At 30.8% G+C, this 19,323-nt stretch overlaps 6 protein-coding genes across 7 annotated transcripts in view; 5 read left to right on the forward strand and 1 right to left on the reverse strand.

The window, feature by feature from the left end:
* Positions 1-740: 740 nt before the first annotated feature.
* LOC106106509 (barrier-to-autointegration factor) lies at positions 741-2,295 on the forward strand. The gene is made up of 2 exons (XM_013287103.1): positions 741-963; positions 1,572-2,295. The coding sequence occupies exons 1-2, from the start codon at positions 838-840 to the stop codon at positions 1,716-1,718; spliced, it is 273 nt and encodes a 90-aa protein (XP_013142557.1). The 5' UTR covers positions 741-837; the 3' UTR covers positions 1,719-2,295.
* A 448-nt stretch (positions 2,296-2,743) lies between these two features.
* LOC106106764 (syntaxin-5) lies at positions 2,744-5,395 on the forward strand. The gene is made up of 3 exons (XM_013287414.1): positions 2,744-3,356; positions 3,882-4,090; positions 4,369-5,395. The coding sequence occupies exons 1-3, from the start codon at positions 2,951-2,953 to the stop codon at positions 4,825-4,827; spliced, it is 1,074 nt and encodes a 357-aa protein (XP_013142868.1). The 5' UTR covers positions 2,744-2,950; the 3' UTR covers positions 4,828-5,395.
* Positions 5,396-6,100: 705 nt separating this feature from the next.
* On the forward strand, positions 6,101-7,809 carry LOC106106476 (magnesium transporter NIPA2). Of its 2 annotated transcripts, XM_013287055.1 has the most exons (4): positions 6,101-6,282; positions 6,463-6,578; positions 6,650-6,792; positions 7,019-7,809. In XM_013287055.1, exons 2-4 carry the CDS (start codon positions 6,554-6,556, stop codon positions 7,706-7,708), a joined length of 858 nt encoding a protein of 285 aa, XP_013142509.1. In that variant the 5' UTR covers positions 6,101-6,282; positions 6,463-6,553; the 3' UTR covers positions 7,709-7,809. The 2 variants fall into 2 exon arrangements, with proteins under 2 accessions (XP_013142509.1, XP_013142508.1); XM_013287054.1 differs by having other exon boundaries at positions 6,101-6,578.
* Positions 7,810-9,222: 1,413 nt separating this feature from the next.
* On the forward strand, positions 9,223-11,409 carry LOC106106666 (TATA-box-binding protein-like). Its single transcript, XM_013287285.1, has 6 exons — positions 9,223-9,539; positions 9,740-10,080; positions 10,249-10,395; positions 10,593-10,689; positions 10,764-10,962; positions 11,093-11,409. The coding sequence occupies exons 1-6, from the start codon at positions 9,477-9,479 to the stop codon at positions 11,167-11,169; spliced, it is 924 nt and encodes a 307-aa protein (XP_013142739.1). The 5' UTR covers positions 9,223-9,476; the 3' UTR covers positions 11,170-11,409.
* Positions 11,410-11,429: 20 nt separating this feature from the next.
* LOC106106665 (ribonucleoside-diphosphate reductase large subunit) lies at positions 11,430-15,689 on the reverse strand. Its single transcript, XM_013287284.1, has 5 exons — positions 15,427-15,689; positions 14,821-14,909; positions 14,562-14,739; positions 14,060-14,259; positions 11,430-13,683 (listed from the first exon to the last, which is right to left on the reverse strand). The coding sequence occupies exons 1-5, from the start codon at positions 15,464-15,466 to the stop codon at positions 11,800-11,802; spliced, it is 2,391 nt and encodes a 796-aa protein (XP_013142738.1). The 5' UTR covers positions 15,467-15,689; the 3' UTR covers positions 11,430-11,799.
* Positions 15,690-15,917: 228 nt separating this feature from the next.
* The window catches only part of LOC106106418 (T-complex protein 1 subunit delta), a 4,919-nt gene continuing 1,513 nt past the window's right edge, over positions 15,918-19,323 (forward strand). The window contains exons 1-8 of the mRNA XM_013286997.1: positions 15,918-16,152; positions 16,497-16,549; positions 17,000-17,089; positions 17,418-17,585; positions 17,667-17,808; positions 18,087-18,295; positions 18,657-18,796; positions 18,957-19,200. Coding sequence (XP_013142451.1) covers positions 16,047-16,152; positions 16,497-16,549; positions 17,000-17,089; positions 17,418-17,585; positions 17,667-17,808; positions 18,087-18,295; positions 18,657-18,796; positions 18,957-19,200 — 1,152 coding nt within the window. The 5' untranslated portion in view covers positions 15,918-16,046. The remainder of the gene's footprint in view (positions 16,153-16,496; positions 16,550-16,999; positions 17,090-17,417; positions 17,586-17,666; positions 17,809-18,086; positions 18,296-18,656; positions 18,797-18,956; positions 19,201-19,323) is intronic.

Below are 19,323 nucleotides of genomic sequence, written 5' to 3' on the forward strand. Positions count from 1 at the left end.
CAGTGTTTCAATAGACCTACACCTCCAGAGCTCGGGATGGCAGAAAGTAACCGTCCAACAGTATCCTTTGTTTTTACTTCCTAATTGGTATTATAATACACTATTTGGGTGGATATATAAATCTTTTCATAATGGTTAGATATTTATAACAGATATAATATAGGTGGATAAATATCTAAATATCTATATTTCATAACATAGATATTTAGATATTTATATAACCTATATTATTATTTTAAATAACGCTTGCCCCATTTCATTAAAAAAAAAGATAAAAACAAAACAAGAAAGAAAGAAAGTTGTAAACTATGAAATACAGATGGCGCTTTTCTTCGTGTTACCCAATTTTAGGCCGAAGATTGGTCTCTATTTCAGTATGTTACAAAGTACTCTGTGGTGTGTATGTAACTACTTCGTATTAAAACAATTTAAAAACTCAGTGTAATCATTTACTGAAAATGTAATAAATCTCATTAAATTATTTGCATATAGGAAAGTAAAAAAATGTTGTAGGCGACAACATGACAAAAACATTAAAATGATCTTTACAAAAAAAGTAATAATTCAAAATCTCTAAAATATATTTTTTTTGTCTTAAAACCTTCTTAAAATCACAAACGATTTTTAAAAGATTTGTACATACGACAATATTAAAAGTTCACGGTCGTTTTATCCATTTTTTATACTTACTGCTTACTGAACTAATTTATGTACTCTTTGATCTTTAATTTTATCTGTGTGTTTATTGTTACAACTTAGTTTCCCGCATATTTTATATTGTCGGTAACAGTTAAAAATAAATTGTGTGTTGTTTCTGTCCTATTATTTTAATACAAAATGTCGAGTACTTCCCAAAAGCATAGAAACTTTGTGGCTGAACCGATGGGAGAAAAGCCTGTAACAGACTTAGCCGGTGTTGGTGAAGTATTGGGAAAGAGGCTTGAAACTGCTGGATTTGATAAGGTTAGTTAATCAACCATGCATTGTCACTAACAAATGCTCAATTGTTATGATAGAATCTTTTGGTGGGTCGTAAAAAATGAAATATATCCAATAAGTTCTTTTCGTAAGATCATCTTATCAATTCAATCCAAGAATGTAATCGACATAACATTGATTCGCAATTGATTTGTTGTGACTACAGCTTGACTTTTTGATCTTGATTGTTTGAATTTAAATACAGCAAATACATAGTTAATATAAAAGTGCACTTCTAAATAATTAAACTTTTCCACTAAAAAACATGTGAGCAAAAATAATGGCAAATTAGTTAGTAGTAATTATTTTTTTTTTCCGTTTGCATTTCTTTATTAAGTACTTTTGTTTATCATAAAGCTGTGTTAACCTGTAAGTGTATCCATGATAATGAGTTTTTAGTTATAATTATTTTTTCTCAACAAACTTTAATTGTTGCATGTGATACATTGACTTCCTATATGAAATAAAAAAATATTAGTTTTCATAATGAAAATCCTCTTAAAAGTTATTGAATTGTTTTATTTGGATAATTGTATACTATTTTATTGACATGACTTAAACAATGGACTATAATATTTAAAATATGATTTCAGGCTTATGTTGTGCTGGGTCAGTTTTTAGTCTTAAAGAAAGACAAAGAATTATTTCAAGAATGGATGAAAGAAACATGTAGTGCCAACTCAAAACAGTCCTCTGATTGTTATGAGTGTTTAAAAGATTGGTGTGATGAATTTTTGTAAATTCTTGACTTTTACATTGTTATATAATAAGTACCAACCACAAAGATTAAATTATATAGACAGACTTCATATATTTTGTAGTATAAGTAAAGGTGTTTGTTAGCAAAATATTAAAAGTATATAAGTTCATTAATGACACACTGAAAATCCATTTCAGCACCTTTTCTGCTGATAGCTAATTTTTTTATAAAAGATCTATTCATATATTTCAATATAACATTACTTTTACCAGTAAATGGCACAAATTGTAATATTTAAAATTACCATAAAGGGTTTATTACCATAGAAAACATAAAATGTATGGATGAAATCCTGTCACTGGGATTATGTTGATGACTTATGTAGATTAACTTTTCAGTTTGCAATTAAGTATCTAGATGTATAACAATAAAGCCCTCTATTGAGTGTTATACTCGCTGCCTTATTGGAACAACCAAATGTAGAAGCTGCCTATGTATGTATTCAAGACTAAACATATTTTTGTATATATGGTAACTATAAATAGATCTAAGAATGTCAATTTTCATATCTCGATTTATATTTGTTAATAAATAAAAAATAATCTCACTAATTAAAATTGTTGGTTTTATTTTTGTTTCATTATTTTATATACAATTTTCTTTTTAATGAAATTGGCGTCAGGAAAACTGTTAATGTTTATAAGGGCAGAGAGATGGTGCATATGCTTGCAACCTTAGGTGTTGCTGACCTTCTAACTCTAATTTTTGTGTCTTTCTAATACAAGCAAAATGCTTCTGTATTAGTTTAGTAGGTTCACATAATTTAATGAAGACATAAGTTCAAGAATGGACAAATAAATAATAGAGTATAGATTGCTCTGTTGATTTGGAAGGACTCAATTGTCTCAGTAATCCAGCTGTTTGGCGAAGTGTCGAAGTATCCTAAAATCATAAGCTCGATGTCCTTTTCCTCAACGCATAGACACAAAAAAAAACTTTTTCTATGTTCTGTATTTTCATGTCTATGATATGACAGTGACAGGTCCCCTGGTGACATATGACACGTCGATCTAATCTGTCGTTTGGAGTTTAGAAGAGGACGTTTTTTTTGTAAACTTCAATAAGTGATCACCACACCGATCAAATATATAAGTTTCAAGTTGTAAGAAGAAAAGTAATATGTACATATTTTCATTGTGTAATTTCATAGTTGTATATCTCAAATCTGTATAATACCTTGGTTAATTTAGTTGGTGTTTAGCTTAGAATGCAATGCACCCTCGTCGTCGTAACGTAGGTGTACCTGAACGGACACCCTTTTTAGAAGAAGATCAAAATTCGTACAACAAACTAGATAAAAAAGGAAAGTCACATTTACCTTATCCATTACAAAATACACCAAAGAATATTGTACCAATACTAAGAACTGAAGAAGTCGATACTGTGTTTGACTTTCTTGAGGATATCGTTTTCGAACCAGTCATGGCAGCACGAGACAGAACCAACGAATTTGTGTCAACAGTGCGCAGTCTTCAAAGCAGAACTCAAGCAAAGCCAGTTGTTAGAGATAAGCGAAAAGCTGAAGTCCTTGAAACTTATACACAGTTTATGAGTATGGCAAAAGTTATCAGTAAGAATATTACCAGTACATATGCAAAATTAGAAAAACTAGCAATGTGTAAGTTAAACTTTATTTTCTACTTATATTATATTAACTTTCCCCACTCAGAGTTGCTTTTGGTAGATTTCCTTTTTTAAAACTACACTCCACTCTCCTCCTTTTGGAGGAGGGACTCCTTGTATGAGTATGGTAGTAATACTGTAAATTTAGACTAACAAAATGACAAAAAGAAAAACACAAAATAAACATTGTTAACTCTTAATTTCAACTCACAAATTGTTAAAACAAAAAGAAAAAAGATCATTGTAGTCTGTTCACTGCAAAAGACTGTGCAGCTATAGCTAAATATTATTTTTTTGATATGATACATAGTGGTTACATCATCATAATCATTAATAATGAACATCCTTGGGATTGGTGTTGATCACTTAAATTTAGGCATCACTTTATTTGTCCACTTCACCTATAAAAAGAGAAGCATATTTAACAGTAAGGGTTCACTATCACAGACACAAATATAACAAAGAAGAAAATATATTCTTATTATAAATATTTTAAACTTCAAATTTAATTATTTTTCAGTGGCTAAGAAGAAATCTCTTTTTGATGATAGACCAGTGGAGATACATGAGTTAACATACATCATAAAGGGTGATCTAAACTCATTAAACCAACAAATAGCTAGATTAGGGGAAATGCCTAAGGGCCGTCGCAGTATGCATAGTCATTCTTCCAGCGTAGTTTTAGCTCTTCAATCAAGATTGGCATCAATGAGCAATCAATTTAAACAGGTACTTGTAATTCATAAGCTTACATACATAATTTAACTTAGTATATAATACCAACACTGTTATAACTGCTTACTTTATCACCACTCTGGTATATGTACCAGTAGGTTTACATATTTCTTGTCACACTCAGGTGCTGGTCTGGAATTATGAAAACAAGGCATTATGATTTTTTAAAGCATATAAAATTATGCGACTTTGATTTCTATTTTTTTTTTTAATTTTCATATAGGCTGTGCCTGCCTTGTTTTGTTTATAAATTTTGATATTAAAAATTACAGGTTTTAGAAGTGCGATCCGAAAATTTAAAGCATCAAAATAATAGAAGGGAGCAGTTTTCTAGTGTAGCGCCTGTAGTCAAAGAAATACCATCTATATTGCAGCCAGATGAAGTGAGCATAGATTTAGGTGAAGATTCCCATTTTCAAACTCAGCAGTTGGCATTGAGAGATGATACAGATTCATATGTTCAACAAAGAGCAGAGACAATGCACAATATAGAGAGCACTATTGTGGAATTGGGAGGCATATTCCAACAACTGGCTCACATGGTCAAAGAACAAGATGAAGCAATAGGGAGGATAGATGCAAACATTCAAGAAGCAGAAATGAATGTTGAAGCTGGCCACAGAGAAATATTAAAGTATTTCCAAAATATAACCAACAATAGAGCTTTAATGTTTAAAGTATTTGGTGTATTAATATTTTTCTTTATATTCTTTGTTATATTTATGGCTTAAAAATGTTTTGAAATTTAAAAGTTGTCTAATGATATAGTTGTCTGTTAGATTTAAAATGATTTAGTAAAGCTAGGTAAAGAATACAAATAATTTAAAATTTATACATGCAATATTTGATTGTCATAGGCTATTCAAATTAAAAATTATGTAAAAGTTACATTTAGGGTTCTTAATAATGTTGACAGTGTTAGTTCCAATTTTAATTATTCAAATCTGAAAGATTGGCTCATACACCTCAGGCACCTTTTATTATATTTTATGCACCATTTCACTGTTTTATTTATATTTATGGAAATCAGTATATATTCTTCCAAAATCTATGTTATTCTAGTGAGATGTAATATTTCTTTTATTTTTTAAAAAACTGCAGTAACCCGAAAAAACTTTAAAGGTTACTTTATAATTAAAGAGTTATGATGGGGTACTATGGTATAGCAAATACACTACAACCTTATTAAAGTTATATATTTGCGCTTGGACACTGTGAAGAGGGAATAAATAATTGTGATTTTTACAATATTTCATAAATGATGTACTACTGTACTGAAAATTAATTATGTAAATGATTTAGATTGTATTATAGTTATGTTAGAAAATAAATTGGTGATTATGAATAATAGATAATTTATAATTTATTGTAAATAAAACTATATTAAATTTTAATTTAGCTTTTTATTACAGGACAAAAAAAGCCAATTAAAGTCCAACAACATTTCTTGTGAGCCTATGAATGTCCTAGCCATTGTGCCTGCTTTCTGCAGTAGGCTATAAACGACTTGACAGATTTTAATGTGTTGATTTTATTCATGTTTCGTATTATTCTCTGGAGGTTTTTACTCTGGCTTCTGATTTTAAATAGGGTTTATTCACATTGTATGTTGTTTTAATTTTCATGATATAAACAACATTGTCGAAATACAGGAAAGAGGCACTGTTTGTACATATGGACAGTCACGCAGGCTGGGCTAGGCATGAGGTATATGTGTAAGATGCGTAAAGGCATTTTCCCAGCGAGAAAAAAAAAGGCATGAGTTGTATGAACTCACTGGTGCCAGTTCACACATGTAATAGAGCATAACTAGCTAAATGTGAACTAATGCTATAAAATAAAAACATGATGAAACCTCAGAAAGTAGTGATGATACTTTGTTGAAAAAAACAAATATGTACAAAACTTTAATATTTGTTATATTTACATCTGTGTTTGGTTCTTACAGATTTTTTTTAACATACGTTATTTTATTATAGCAACACTGATCTTATCATTTTGACATTAACTGATAAAATTCCAAACGGAAATAGTTTTTTTTATTTAGTTAGTCATAAAAGTTAACACAAACGATAAAGTGTGTGCCGGTTATTATAGACCCTGTGAAAATTCGATATAATTAGTGCAACATTTTATAGCACAAAGGAACGATGATTTCATTTACAATTCCAATGCTGTGATGAAGAGTATTATTTTATTTAACTTTTTGCTTTAAAGTTTTATAAATAATTTTTTAATGTCCGCATAAAATATTAATGACATATAATGAATTCTGATGATGTGGAAAATGATTCGCGATATAACCATTTACATTTCTTACTGGGATTGGGATTAGCCATATCATCAAGTATATTTATTGGTTCTAGTTTCATTATAAAGAAGTTAGCATTAAAGAAAATAAATGCCCTTGGAAATGTAAGGGCATCAGCTGGAGGCTATGGATATTTAAAGCAATGGATGTGGTGGTTGGGGTTAACTACAAGTAAGTTAATTGTAATTATTTTTTCAAATGAAAAAACTAAAAGATATATATATGTAATTTATTTTTTTCAGTGGGTATTGGTGAAACGGCAAATTTATTAGCTTATGCATTTGCACCTGCTGCATTAGTTACACCTTTGGGAGCTCTCAGTGTACTTGTTGCAGCAGTACTTTCATCAAAGTTTTTACATGAAAAACTTAACTTCATTGGAAAGGTATAACTTGCTTCACAGCTATCTCAAATTTAAAATTCTCTAAGCTTTCGTCCGCGTTAACCTTTGTGTTCTTCCAGAGTATCCTGTAAGTCTATGCCAAATTTTATTGAGATCCATTCAACTGTTTCAGCTACAAACTCTAACAAACATCCATCCAAACTTTCACATTTATTATATTAGTAAGATGAGTAAAGTCTATTTTCCTAATGATATGTTCTTTTTTCAGATTGGTTGCTTCCTTTGTATCATTGGCTCTATAATTTTTGTTATACATTCACCAAAAACCGAAGAAGTTCAAGAATTTTCTGATTTAAATGATAAGTTATTTGATTTTCTTTTCATTTCATATGTTCTGACAATTTTTATTATGACTTTAATAGTCAAAATAGTGTTTGTCCCAAGGTTTGGTAATAGCAATGTTGTTGTTTACTTATTGATATGTTCTGGTGTTGGGAGTTTGACTGTTGTATTTTGTAAAGCAGTTGCTCTTGGTGTTAAAGAAACTATTGAAGGTGGCTCCAATAATTTTAATAATTACATATTCTGGTTATTGGTATTGTTATCAGTGTCTTGCATAATGGTACAAATGAATTATTTAAATAAGTCCCTAGATATATTTAACACTAGTATTGTAACACCAATTTACTATGTGATATTCACTGTATTAGTTATAATTTCTTCTGGTATATTGTTTAAAGAATGGGATCGAATTGATGTTAGGGATATATTAGGTTGCGTTTGTGGTTTCCTTATATTAATGGTTGCTGTGTTCACTTTGAATGCATTCAAAGATGCTCATTTAACATTTAAAGATTTAAATTTAAATGCAAGAAGGAGAACTTCTGCCAATGTTGATCCATCAAATAACTTTGTAATTACTTTCCAAAGAACAAGGAGTCATGAAAGCACCAATTAAAGTACATTTTATTTATTGTGTAGACTTAAGTAATGGTATAAATTGTTCAATAAAATAAGGAAAATGTTATGGTATCAATTAAATACATGGCATAATTTTAATTTTTTTGTTTTATTCATAATTTTGGTATCACCTTTCTAGGAGGAATGTATATCTGAATCACAAATAAACATTTACCGATTGATAAATGAAAGTTCTACAAATAGGGCAAGTGCGTTGGTATCCATAAAGCCTCATGCAGCAGTCAGTACATAAGCAAACATGGCGGCATGGCAAAGTTAAAACACACTTCGGTTGCTCCTGACATATTATACATAATGAATCAGCACCATTTTCTTCATATATTTGAGCATTTGCATCATCTCTTGTCATTAATTGTTGGCCACCAACCATCCGCGATATAACTCTTGTTTCATAATCATAAAAATAATTATGAATTGTATAATACAAATACAAAACTTTTCTTATTAATACCCAATATAGTGCAGTAGTTTGTGTTCTTAAAGTGTTCCTAAAATGTAGTGACAACCTCACAATAACAATAGCCATTAATAATCCTATAAATGATTCCAATGGTACATCAGTCAAAAAATTTGTAAACCTGAGTACAATTGTGTATGCTTCTAGAGCACAGCAGCACAAACCATCTCTAAACTTCTTCCATACTTCCAATAATAAAAGAGGCACTTGAACAGGTATAAATGTCACCACCAGCCATGAAGTTTCTCCCAAAAATATTAATGTTTTCTTCCATAACAATATAAATTCTGTGACCATCATCAAAAGCTCCTCAAAGGACCATCTGATAGTACTAATAAATACTTTAAAATCGTTTAGCATACTATAGCATACTGTACTAAAGTAATTATGAAGTTGAATACAATGCTTAACCATAGAATCCAAGAATTCACCAGTCGAACTGGGTATGTCTTCAGTGAAAATGTAAACGTTATCTTCATACACTATTTGAAAAAACAGAAGAATATTTTCTACACTACTTAAAACCGATGAAAATATTATCGTCACAGTCTTTACTATTACTTCTCCTACAATCGATGCCGATATAAATAGCCATTTTATAATATTTGCTAGGAAGTTGACTACATTTATTATCACAGAAATCATTCTTATTCATTATTACTTATCCACTTCGATGGTTAGGCGAATTCTAAAGAATATAGTTACAAATAAATAAAAAATAATGGTACTTGAAAAAATAACGTATATTTACATTTATTCCTTGACTGACAGATGATTGAAAAGTTTGCCAGTTTCACAGGATTTTCAGGAAAACAATTCATTTATTACTGTAAAAATTAGTAGTGTAAAAGAAGATATTTGAAAAAGATTGGAGAAATTGCATTAAGATTATTAAAGCACGGAAACTGAAAAGAAATAAATTGTGTTTTTAGACTTTTAAAAAATCTACGGCGTTCTATAAACTGGACGTCTTGTGTCAATGTCATATTCGTATCAAAGTTGACAATTGAGTTGATAACTGATATGCTCTGCACTGTACAATACTTAATATGAGTGTTATTGTAAAATATTGACTTAAAAGTTGTATACTCGGGTATACCATTGTATTTCATGATACAAAATTATTTAAAATACTTATGCAGTGTATATTGCATAAACATAATTATTGTAGTTATCTTCATATTAAGTGATTTTTATTTACTGAATTTGGACTATTCCTCCTTCTCATGTTTAACTAATGCATGCTAATATTTTCAATGTGAGAGTGAATATTTAGATAAAAACCAAAATGAATGAAGAAAGCTTAGTTTTTCGGTCTGGTATTGATCAAGAAAATTCTGAACACATGCAGGTAAATATGACACTAAAAAGTAAAGGCTGTCCTCATAGATTCATTTACCTGTCCTAACGTTGCAATGATTTGAACTAATAAATATAAATTCGAATACACTTTTTAATAGACTAATGAGCTTGATTTTATTTATTTTATTAAACTTTCATGTGAAACCGTACCAATGCAAATTTTCTTCAATTGATAATTATTTTTTATAGGAGGTTAGAATTAATGGTTCTTATGAAAATAAGGGCAAAGAAATTAACGAAAAACTAGGCAATGATGAAAAATCACAAGTTGTGAATAACGAAGTAGAAGATGACATGAATGTAAATATTAGCAAAGGTGTCCATAGTACACCTCAACAAAAAGCTGAATCTGAAAGGATACTGAATACCCCACAGAGGGTTCCCGTACAAACATGTATAATGGGTGATGTGTCACTAACACCCACACATAGAACTTTTACACCACAAACCAATAACCCTCACAATGCAATGGTTGCCATTACTCCAATTGCAACTGAGACTAGTCAAGCAAAGAGTAGTATAAAGTTACAGTAAGTTTCTTACATGCAAACATCATCTCCTTGTTCTTATATAGCCAACAATCAAATAAACAAATTTATTTATTTATTTAACAATGGGTTGGAACACCCAGTCTTTATCCTCCATGTCATTTCAGTTCACTCCTTTCTTGATCATGTCCCCTTTCACTTTATTTTCAGAAATTGTGTTTCATCTGTGAGTTTGGGGTGTGAATTAAGACTTTTAGAAATTTATAGTCGCACAAGGTTCTCAGAATATAATCCCGCCAGATTTCAAGGTGTTGTGATGAAAATACTTGATCCTCGGGCAACAGCTTTGGTTTTCAGGTAATTTATTAAATATTGGTAAAATGGATTGTTTCCATTTCAAAGTGTTTATTTTACATTTCCTTACTACAATGGGTTAGGATTAAAAATATACCTTTATGACTCTTGAGTTAGCAGTTATTGAGACATCAAACAAATGTATGGCAGGATGTATGTAAGTTTGTTTGTTTATATTGTAATAGTATTTTAATTTTCAGGTCTGGAAAAATAGTATGTACAGGAGCTAGAAATGAACATGATTCATATATCGCTGCTAGAAAATTTGCTAGAATTATTCAAAAACTAGGATTTCCAGTCAGTATATTCACTTTATATACACATGTTCTGTGGCTATAAAAAATTTGAAATGTGTAATTTTATCTTTACAGGCTAAATTCTTGGATTTTAAAATACAAAACTTCATAGCTACAGCTGATCTTAGATTTCCAATAAGGTTGGAATCATTACAACAGGCGCATGGTCAATTTTCATCATATGAACCTGAATTATTCCCTGGTCTGGTCTATCGAATGGTGCGCCCCAAAGTTGTATTACTCATATTTGTCAATGGAAAAATAGTTTTCACAGGTGAGAAAACAAAATATATTTAAAACCTCATAGTCTAGGTGAAATTCTCATCTGTTCTAATAACCCTTATTTTGCAAATTTTGCTCAATAAATTAAAGTCTCATTTAAAAAATATACATTTTTGTTGCAGGTGGAAAGACAAGAAATGAAATAAGTGAAGCTTTGGACATTATTTATCCAATTTTACGAAGTTATAGAAAAAATTGATGAATTCACTATAAGTCTGACTTGAAAATGTTACTTTTATTTAAAAATAATTAAAACAATGTTAAGAATTTTTTTTTTTTTGAGGTTTATAAAAGCATAATGATTGTTAAATGTTGGCAAAGTAGACTTAAGGCATGGAATAGACATGGAAACTATAACATAACTATACAGCAAACTTTGAGATATTCAATATGACCAGATAAATATCATGAAGTGAGCATAACTATAGGCAAAAACTATAAAAAAATAAAAACAATTCATTGATAAAAAGGGTTTACTTAAATTAGCAGGAAATGTTTCATGTTATTAATGTTCTCCATATATTAAAATAATTATTGTGCAGTTGATACATTTTTTCTATAATAAAATTTTTTGATTTAAATCAGTGGTAAATGCCCCTGGTAATGCATGTAGGTCAAGATGAGAGCGAGTTTGTTATCACCTAGTTCATTATATAAGAAAAAGGGAAACAAGTACCTGAACTGATTGATCATGTTTATTATCATGCCAAGGGGTCCTACAGTTATAATATAAAACACTGATTTAGATGACAAGCTTTAAGTACAAGATTTCAAGTAACATTAACTATGCAAAATTAAATGTAATATTAAAAATGAACTAACACTGGGCTTACGATCCGCAACTTAAGCAATCATCCTTATTCCGTAATGAGCAAGCTATCATGGACATGTTTTTATCATCATTTTCTGTGCCTCCATTATTTCCTCTAACTTTAGATTTGTCAACCGTGAACTGAATAGCATTAGCAGCAGGCTTTATACGTAAATAATACATTCCTGTTTTCAAACCCATTTTCCATGCGTAAAAGTGAATTGATGTCAATTTTCCATAATTCGGTTCAGCCACATGAATGTTAAAAGATTGACTTTGGTCTATAAATGCACCTCGATCAGCAGCCATTTTAATTGTAGTTTTAACAGAAATCTCCCAAACTGTTTTATACAATTCTCTAATGTCCTTTGGTATACGCTCGATATTTTGAATGGAACCATTGTTGTGAATTATCAGATTTTTCATGTCGTCGTCCCATAAATCTGCCTGCGTCAAGTCTCGCAACAAATGATGGTTAACAACCTGGAATTCCCCAGACAAAACACGTCTTTGGTAAATGTTTGATGTAAATGGTTCAAAGGATTCATTGTTTCCCAAGATTTGGGCTGTAGACGCTGTAGGCATTGGAGCTAATAAAAGCGAATTGCGCAGCCCATGTTTGGCAATTTTTTCTTTTAAAACAGACCAGTCCCAGAGATCAGATGGAGTTTTATCCCACATGTCATATTGCAAAATGCCTTGGCTTGCTGGACTTCCTTCATATGTACTATAAACTCCTTCTCTTTGCGCCAGTTCGCAACTGGCTTCTAATGCTCCGTAATATATCGTTTCGAAGATTTGTTGGTTAAGTTTAATTGCCTTGTCACTTTCATAAGGAATGCGCATCAGAACAAATGTATCAGCTAACCCTTGCACTCCAATCCCAATTGGTCTGTGGCGCATGTTGGAATTCTTTGCTTCTGGCACTGGGTAAAAATTAACATCAATAATTTTATTAAGGTTTTGTGTGATTATCTTTGTGACTTCTCTCAACTTTGTAAAGTTGTATGTTTTATCTTCATTAACAAACCTGTTCAAAGCAATAGAAGCTAAATTACAAACAGCAACTTCATCTGCTGAAGTGTATTCAACAATTTCTGTGCACAAATTACTGCATTTAATGGTGCCAAGATTTTTTTGATTGCTTTTTCTGTTACAAGAATCTTTATATAACATATATGGTGTGCCTGTTTCCACTTGTGCTTCTATGATTGCTTTCCACAGTTCTTGAGCTCGGACTTGCTTAACAAATCTCTTTTCCTCTTCATATTGCCCATATAATGCTTCAAATTCTTCTCCCCAACAGTCGGCAAGACCGGGGCAATCATGAGGGCACATTAAACTCCACATTTCATCTTTTTCAACACGCTTCATAAACAAATCTGGGATCCATAATGCATAAAATAGTTCTCTGGCTCTGACTTCTTCTTTGCCAGTATTCTTTTTCAGATCTAAAAACTCAAACACATCAGAGTGCCAGGGTTCTAAGTAAATAGCAAATGCACCTGGTCGTTTGTTGCCTCCTTGGTCAACATACCTTGCTGTATTATTGTACACTCGCAACATTGGTACAAGACCATTGGATACACCGTTAGTACCTGCTATATAAGTACCTTTTGCTCTAATACAATGAACATGTAGTCCAATGCCACCAGCTGATTTTGAGATTAATGCACATTGTTTTAGTGTGTCATATATACCTTCAATGCTGTCATCTTTCATAGCTATGAGGAAGCAAGAAGACAATTGTGGTCTCGGAGTTGCTGCAGAGAATAATGTGGGACTGGCATGTGTAAAGTATTTTTCAGACAATAAGTTGTAGGTTTCAATGGCTGAATCAATGTCTTCACCATGGATTCCAATTGAGACCCGCATCAGCATATGCTGGGGTCTTTCAGCAATCTAGAAAACAAATTTCAATGAAATACAATGTCAAACGCTTCAAGAATAAAATATATAAAAATACTGTTCTATATTACAAAGTTTATAATACATATTGTTTTAATTTTGAGCTACTCTTATTAATGCAATTGTTACCTTTTCATCTTAAGATATCCAAAGATTGATGATAAAGCAAAAAAGCAAATATTATTTCATATAACATTTGAAAAAAATAATAAAAGTGCATTTTCATTGTTTTCAAAAGGAATACTAAAAAAAATAAGACATATAAAAATTATCATTATCAACAAAGATTTTATTAATGTTAATCTATAGATTGCCAATTTATTTCCAGAAGAGTAGTCTCTATGTTAAATTATTAAAAATTCTTACATACCTTATTATTTATTTTAAGTAGATATGATCGTTCCAGTGTTTTAAAACCAAAGTAATTATATTTAAAATCTCTATCATACACAATTGCTGAATCCAGTCGCTCTTTGTTATTCATTATTATTTTGTAGTGGAAATCTGATATCATCGGGGATCTTTTCTTTGTGTGTGGGTTTACTATGTTGTACAGATCTGTCATCACATCTAAAATGTATGTAATCATATTTTATTAAAATATACTTTTCATTGTTGTTAAAATTGAGATAAGCACACTGCCTATGTTCAATTTAAACTGAACTCTGGACCTGTACATTTCTAAGTTTTGCCTATACACTTAAAACTGAAGTACATGGGGGCTTAATTGTTAATTTGGAAAGCAGTATGGTATGTATTTTAATACTTATATGGTAGTCTCTATTTTGTCTAAGAGAATGAAAAGTAGTAATATTATCACAAGTATTACTACATATGAAACTTTCAGTAAAAATAAGTGACAATGAATAAACCTGAGAAATGTTTCTTGGTTTCTTTGTGTAAATTAGATATAGCTAATCTAGCAGCTAGTACAGCGTAATCTGGATGATCTGTTGTCATAGTGGCAGCAGTTTCTGCAGCTAAATTGTCCAATTCCACAGTTGTTACTCCCGAGTAAATGCCACTGATGACTTTCAAAGTTATTGACACCTGTTGAAATAAACATAATTGATTTGATATTTAAAACATTGATTGTAATATGGAAATTAAGCAAAAAAAAAACAAACTTACAGGATCAACAAAATCCATATTTAATCCATAGCAAAGCTTCTTTATTCTTGATGTTATTTTATCTATATGTACCTCTTCCATTCTACCACCTGGAAATTCAAATAGAACTAGATAAAAATTGTTTTAGTGCATAAAAACTGAGGATATAGTAGGAGAATAACTGAATAATAGAATGAAGAACAACTGAGCTTTTAGTAAGACCAACCCTCATATATATAGCATCATTGGTATGGATTGGTAGAAAGGACAATGGTAAAAAACACAACAACTTATGTTATTGCATGAGTAGGCTCCATAAGACCGTAGCTGCATATGACAAGTGAGGTGCTGAAGAGCTACTTGCATTCCTACCCTTACCAAGGATTGAAATGGGAGGAATAAGAAACATACAGAATGAAAATATCATAATCTTTCCTGTATCCTCTTTGCATTAAGTCGATAGATGTTTATGAAACATATATGAACAGTTATCTGGTTTGGTTAGTTAACTAACAAAATTAGTTTTTTAAGCACCTACTTTTTTCTTTAGGTCAGTACAAGGATGGTATGTGTTTTAAATCAATGCTGATTATTCTTATCAAATTTACTGTAAAATAAAATGCTTACCCCTCTTATATACGTATAATTTGTTGATTTTTCCAACCATGATGTGAAAATTTGCACAGCACAATTATATACAAACACAATTTCGAAGTTTGTTTCTTCTTGAAATTCTAAATAAAGTACAGAGTAAATTATTTTCTGACTATTAACACACAAATATTAGGTGAGTAGAACAGGTAAACGAGAAAAAATAGTAAATTCTAACAGACTCGACACAACTTTTTTACGCGGGAAAAGCGAAGCGAACAAGCTCTTTTTGACAAACACTTCAACTGTCAAGTGTGGTAAGTCAACAGTTTCAAAAGTTCAGCATCCTTAATGCTTTGAGCTGCGGCTCAACGATTAAATTGGCAGATTACGGTTTCAATTAAAAATCAAGAGAATATTCTTGTTTTCCTTAGGTTTGAAACCAAATAACTTATTTTTAACTAAAATTAAAAAGTATTTATTAGTCTGTGATATTTATCATGTGCTTTTGTTTTTTTAATAATGTCATTCACATTTGACAGATTTTTGTAAATGTCAAATTAGAATATTTTCTGGCCGTTTCAGGGGTTCTTGAAAATAATCCAAAAGCATCTGATATTAACCGAACACAAAAGTGAAAATATTTATCACATAAAATGGCTCCAAAAGCTGGCGGAGATTCAGCCAAGGTTAATTCGACGGTTTATAAAAACAAGAGTAAACCAACTGATGTTCGACTAAGTAATATAAATGCCGCAAAAGGTAATTATTTATGATTAAAACTAACATTATATTGAATTCCCGCTTAAAGACTAATATATTTTTTCTTGTACACGTTTAGTACATTTAGCAAACGAAATTTATAATTTAGGTAATTGTACTATGACAGCTTAGTGTCTGACTGTTGACTGTTTTTATTATGTCTTTTAAAACCTATTTTATACATTATTACATCATTTTTCAATCATAAGTAATGAATATGAACAAGAATATTTAAAATCCATATAAAATTTTTCATTGTATACATATAATTTTATCAAATCTAATCACACACTGTTTACGTTAATTCCTGATTTATATTATAATCCTTTTTACATAATTTTCAGCTGTGTCAGATGCTATCCGCACAAGCTTGGGACCCCGTGGAATGGATAAAATGGTTAGTGAGATGTCTATCATACAAGATTATTATTGTATGTTATGAGGTATTGTATTTACTTTGTACAGTAGAACCTCGATAAGTTAAAACCCAAGAGAAACACAAAATATTTAAGTTAGAGGTTTTAAGTTATCAAGGGTCTATGTTATAGAGGTTTTGGGCTCTGATAGGAAGGGAATATATTATATATATATTTTGAAGTTATAGAGGTTTTCAAGTTACCGAGGTTTGAGTTATCTAGGTTCTACTGTATATGTTATATAGCAATGAGTAGAGGAAACTCAATACCAAAGTTTAATATTATTTAATTTGGATCTAAATAAATTCTTTGTCAAGAAAAGTAAATGGTGTGTAATGTGATGAATGCGATTTTGCAAAGGGTTATATCAAGTTACTAATATAAAGATTTTGTTTATACCCCTGTTGTTAGTTATACTTTTGTCTTTACAGATTCAATCAGCCAATGGTGAAGTCACTATCACAAATGATGGTGCAACTATTTTAAAACAAATGAGTGTTATTCATCCAGCAGCTAAAATGGTATTTACTTTTTGTTTTAATACATTCAATTTATTTGCTGACTAACTTTATCTGCAAAATCATCTGTGTAGATTTAACAAAAAAAATAGTTGCCTATGTGTTCCTATGCAAATTTAATTGAGATCCATTCAATCATTACATAAAGATATATAGTAACAAATATACAAACTTTCACATTTGTATTAGTATGAAGTATGATGTGGTATAAATAGAGGTTTACAATGATTTAAGAGTGACGATTCTAATCACTAATGATAACAAGTTTTGTTAAAAAAATAATTGGCTGTTAGTTATTTGTTTTGTTATGATTTATTTAATATATTTACAGTTGGTGGAGCTGTCCAGGGCCCAAGACATTGAAGCAGGAGATGGCACCACCTCGGTTGTGGTAATTGCTGGAGCACTTTTAGATGCAGCGGAGAAACTCTTACAAAAGGGCATTCATCCTACTGTTATTTCTGATGGTTTCCAAAAGGCTTTGCAAATGGCATTGCAGGTATGAAATACAAAACCTTTTCTATATCACACCTTTTACTTTCAGAGAGAACATTCTAGTGCATAACTTTATTGTTAACAGGTTGTGGAAAGCATGTCGATTCCGGTGGACCTTTCCAATGAAGATGCTCTGCTGAAAGCAGCTGCTACTTCACTTAACTCCAAAGTTGTGTCTCAACATTCATCAATTTTAGCTCCCATTGCTGTTCAAGCTATCTGCGCTGGTAAGTTGTTCATTGAATAAAACTTTTTAAAACACACATATATGGGACTAGTGTGAGGTGTACAGATGATCTGTATATCACTTATAAACTATCCTTTTGAATCCATAACCAATGTATTCTATCTTACCTGTATTTGCAAACTTGCTGTTTATGGATTGAAATAAATGATTTTTATTTTCATTTTCTCTCAGCTTTGATTACCCGAAATTAGTTTTAACTTTTGTTGTGATTTCATTTTTCTTTTTTAGTAATTCTAAAATAATGTTACTTTATTCTAGTCATGGAATCTACTCCCGGTAAAGTGGGCGCTCGTGTTGATTTGCGTGATGTTAAAGTAATAGAACGTATCGGCGGTACAGTGGAAGATACTGAGCTTATTCAAGGTCTTGTTATCCCGCATCGCTCAGCTAATGTGAACGGCCCTCACCGCATTGAAAAAGCTAAAGTTGGACTCATACAGTTCTGCATTTCTCCACCAAAAACAGATGTAAGTTTTTAAACAGATGTTTTTTTCATTAAATTATTATTAGCAAATCTTAAATTTTAGCAAAATGTGTATTAAAATCTGTTATAAAAAAGGAAATACAATCTTCTGTAGAAATATGTATATATTTGCAAAACTTTATTAACTTGTTAAAGGCCTTAAAAATGTATTCACACATAATCATCAATAGTATGAATTCAAAGTCGGAAGCAGCAAACAAACAAAAACGATATGTGTAAACATTTAAAAAAACGAAGTAATATCAGTTTGTGATGTTTTTTAAAAGTATTCATACTTATGCAGTTAACTGTACATTAGACAGTGCTTGTGTTCATGTCACCAATGCTATGATATGTAATTGTAGATGGACCACAATGTGATTGTATCAGACTACGCGGCCATGGACCGTGTACTCAAAGAGGAGCGGCAATATATTTTGAACATCGTCAAACAGATCAAGAAGGCTGGATGCAATGTCTTGTTGGTACAGAAGTCGATTTTGCGGTAAGTTACATCTATATCTACCATGAAAATTATTAAATGTTTTGATATAATCAGTGTCGTAATTTTAAAGAAATACCTATAAATTTGATTCATATTTAATATTAGTTGATTGTAGATTCATTGCTATTAGACATGTTTTAATTACATTTATTTTATGCAGGGATGCATTAAGTGACCTGGCTGTACACTTTTTGGACAAAATCAAGACCATGGTGATCAAAGACATTGAACGTGAAGATATTGAGTTTGTTTGCAAGACTCTTGGCTGCCGGCCGATCGCTTCTCTTGACCATTTCACTGCTGAGAACTTGGTCAATGTTGACTTAGTAGAAGAGATCAATGAACCAGGAGGAAGATACATCAAGGTAAATGTACTTCGTAATCCAGTTATAACTGAGATTTTATAGCTTGTAGTGGAAATATATTTGTATACGCTTCCTATTTTGACCAATATGTATTTACAACTTAAAATTAAATTTTAGGAAGTTTCATTTTAATCGTTTTAATTTTATGCCGTAAATATTATA

This window comes from Papilio polytes, unplaced genomic scaffold (assembly GCF_000836215.1).
Source record: "Papilio polytes unplaced genomic scaffold, Ppol_1.0 DF822178.1, whole genome shotgun sequence".
Taxonomy (NCBI): Eukaryota; Metazoa; Arthropoda; class Insecta; order Lepidoptera; family Papilionidae; genus Papilio; species Papilio polytes.